The 905-nt window shown below is 58.7% G+C and overlaps 2 protein-coding genes across 2 annotated transcripts in view; both read right to left on the reverse strand.

The window, feature by feature from the left end:
* The window catches only part of SDRG_04733 (hypothetical protein), a gene marked incomplete at its 3' end in the record, with an annotated part of 992 nt that extends 729 nt beyond the window's left edge, over positions 1–263 (reverse strand). Inside the window, exon 1 of the mRNA XM_008610416.1 lies at positions 27–263. Within this exon, the coding sequence (XP_008608638.1) occupies positions 27–257 (231 nt within the window). The 5' untranslated portion in view covers positions 258–263. The remainder of the gene's footprint in view (positions 1–26) is intronic.
* A 515-nt stretch (positions 264–778) lies between these two features.
* The window catches only part of SDRG_04734 (hypothetical protein), a gene marked incomplete at both ends in the record, with an annotated part of 882 nt that continues 755 nt past the window's right edge, over positions 779–905 (reverse strand). The window contains one exon of the mRNA XM_008610417.1: positions 779–892. Within this exon, the coding sequence (XP_008608639.1) occupies positions 779–892 (114 nt within the window). The remainder of the gene's footprint in view (positions 893–905) is intronic.

The raw sequence follows: 905 nt of genomic DNA on the forward strand, positions 1-905 counted from the left end.
GCGTGCGGAAGGCCCGAGCCAGCGACCGACGTCACGGTGGCAAAGGTCGTGATGATACCGTCGAGACCACCGTAGACGGCGCTTTTGATGTGGCCACCGCCGTCCAAGTGGGCTTCGCTGGCGTGACCGGCCTTGGCGAGGTGCACGGCGCGGGAGGCGTCGACGTCAAGAGCCTGGTGCGCGTGCTGGGCCTGCTTGATGAGCGCAGCGCCGGACGTCGTTGCGCCGTACGTGGGCACTGGTTTCTTATTGAGCATCGCGGGACAAAAGGGAAATGAATTGCGATCTTCTTCCTCCGGATGTCCCCGCCGTATCCGGCGGTGCGCGGCAGGTTTGAAGAAAAACCTGTTTTTATGCCTAAAGTTCAAGTTGAAGCAAAGGGCAAACGACACTAAATTCGGCATATTAATTTCGGCATAAAGTCCAAAACGCCATGCATCCAGGGCTTCTGCAGCCGTTGCACCCGCACCAGCTCGTCAGCATGGGTACCACCCAGCGTGCACTGTATTGCTTGCTAACGTTACTGTGGCGAGGACCGCAGGTGTCGCTGTCCGAGACACGTTGGCGGAAGGCGGCGGATGCCACATTTAAATATGCGGTTCTAGAGTTTAACGCGCTGGCTACTTTCGAAAGCCGTGCGACGCCGACAAGATCGCGGGCGGCGCCGCAATGGATGGCACACGCGACGGTGGCTGCGCAGACGCTACGGGACATGTAGCGTTGGTTGCGTTTAAATGGTATTGAAAATGCGTTAAACGAACCAATGTAGGAAGCAAGTTTAGCCGAGGGCGACGTCCTGGATGCCCGTGAGTGCGAGGAGGTAGCCGATGACCCAGCCCATGCCGGCGGCGACGGTGCCGTTGATGGCCATGTACATACCCGAGAGGAACCACTTTTGGCCAACG

This window comes from Saprolegnia diclina (genome assembly GCF_000281045.1).
Source record: "Saprolegnia diclina VS20 unplaced genomic scaffold supercont1.12, whole genome shotgun sequence".
In the NCBI taxonomy this organism is placed as follows: Eukaryota; Oomycota; class Saprolegniomycetes; order Saprolegniales; family Saprolegniaceae; genus Saprolegnia; species Saprolegnia diclina.